Source organism: Cantharellus anzutake, assembly GCF_015039405.1.
Source record: "Cantharellus anzutake strain C23 chromosome Unknown EI90scaffold_1, whole genome shotgun sequence".
NCBI lineage: Eukaryota > Fungi > Basidiomycota > Agaricomycetes > Cantharellales > Hydnaceae > Cantharellus > Cantharellus anzutake.
The window spans coordinates 621,961-623,363 of record NW_024066951.1 but is presented as its reverse complement, the minus strand read 5'-3'; the positions used below and the strand labels follow the sequence as shown (position 1 = coordinate 623,363).

Sequence of the window (1,403 nt, the reverse complement as noted above, 5' to 3'; positions counted from 1 at the left end):
CTAATTCTTCAAAGTGGTCAGTGTCAGTTTTAGCTCTCTTTGGGGGTGGAGAGGGGGATCTGGGATGCTTATTAGTGCTTGGCTGCTGGGAAGGCATTCCCCTGTGGGCCCCTCTTCGAAAACCTCCCCTTCCTCTCCTGAAAACTGGAGTTTCTGAGCGATCTCTTTCGCAGCTGTCTTCACAAGGGGTCTGATAGGAGTACTCCATTCTGTCTGAATGTTGAGAGGAATTTTCTGACATGCACATATTTCCCATCAATTGTTTCCTCCCCAGAAATCTCATTCTGGATAATTTCAATTGTTGCCTTAGGCTCAGTGGAAGGATTCACTGACTCATACTCAGCCTTGATGGCCTCAATAACCTCTATTTGTGCTTCACTGAGCTGAACTTTATCCTCTCCAGCATCAACACTGGACTCTGCCATGATTGGGTTTGAGGTTTGTGGCTCAAACCTCCCTTTGGTTCCCCAGGGCAACCACTGGAACAGCGTCAGTTTGCCAGTTGGCAAGGTCTTGAACTGAACTAGCTCTCCGTTTTGATCCGGATAGGTCTCATGATGGTAATCCCAGTATTGGGAATCTTCCTTAATAAAAGTTTCTAGTTCCTCTTCCTCTTGGGTCAGAGGAAACTCTGCAAGTGGATTATTAGCATGGGCAATCATGTGTCAGTGCTTCTCCTCCCAATAATCTTGTAATTCCTTACCCTGCAATTCCCAGGGCCTAGGAAGTCTTGGTTGGTTAACTCGGCTAATGAGAGTGAGGTGATTATCCTCATTGTCCTCAGAAACTTGATCCTCATCAAGTTTCACTGGTTCATGCATAACTGGATATTTATTTTTGTGGAAGTGGTAGGACTTAATCCTTTTCCACACAACTGGCTGTTTAAAAATGGTCCCATCTAATTCTTGTAAGACAAAGGCACCACTTTGTAAGCGTCAGACAATAATATATGGTCTGAACCAATGAGGTTTCCCTTTCATATCTGTCAGGGATGGCTCGAAGGAGGCAGAGGTAGCAGCACACGCTTGGCACTAGTGGTCTTGACAATGGCAGGGCAGTGAGACCATATACAGTTCTCCAATAAACCATTGCAATGTTTTTCACTTTTCAACTCATGACCTTATAGCACAATGAAAATGTATTTCAAATTTTTAAAAAAATATTCAGAACATGGGAAAGTATCTCATCTAAAGATCTACCAATTATGTAAGCAATATTCCCATTTTTGGTAATGTTATGTAATTTACAAACTACCCAGGTCATTGCAACGGTTTATTGGAGTACCCCCAGGCTGAACAGAAAATAGGAATATCATGGGACATGTCATGTGATATTGTTTACTGTACACACTAGTAAACAAAATGACATTAATAAAGCATAAATACCAAAGGATAAGGCCCCAA

General features: G+C 42.5%; 1 protein-coding gene across 1 annotated transcript; it reads right to left on the bottom strand.

Moving 5' to 3' along the window:
- On the bottom strand, positions 1–821 carry EI90DRAFT_3114453 (uncharacterized protein; the record flags this gene model as incomplete). The annotated part of the gene is made up of 3 exons (XM_039062667.1): positions 1–177; positions 240–631; positions 704–821. The coding sequence occupies 3 exons, from the start codon at positions 819–821 to the stop codon at positions 1–3; spliced, it is 687 nt and encodes a 228-aa protein (XP_038923742.1).
- Positions 822–1,403: the final 582 nt, after the last annotated feature.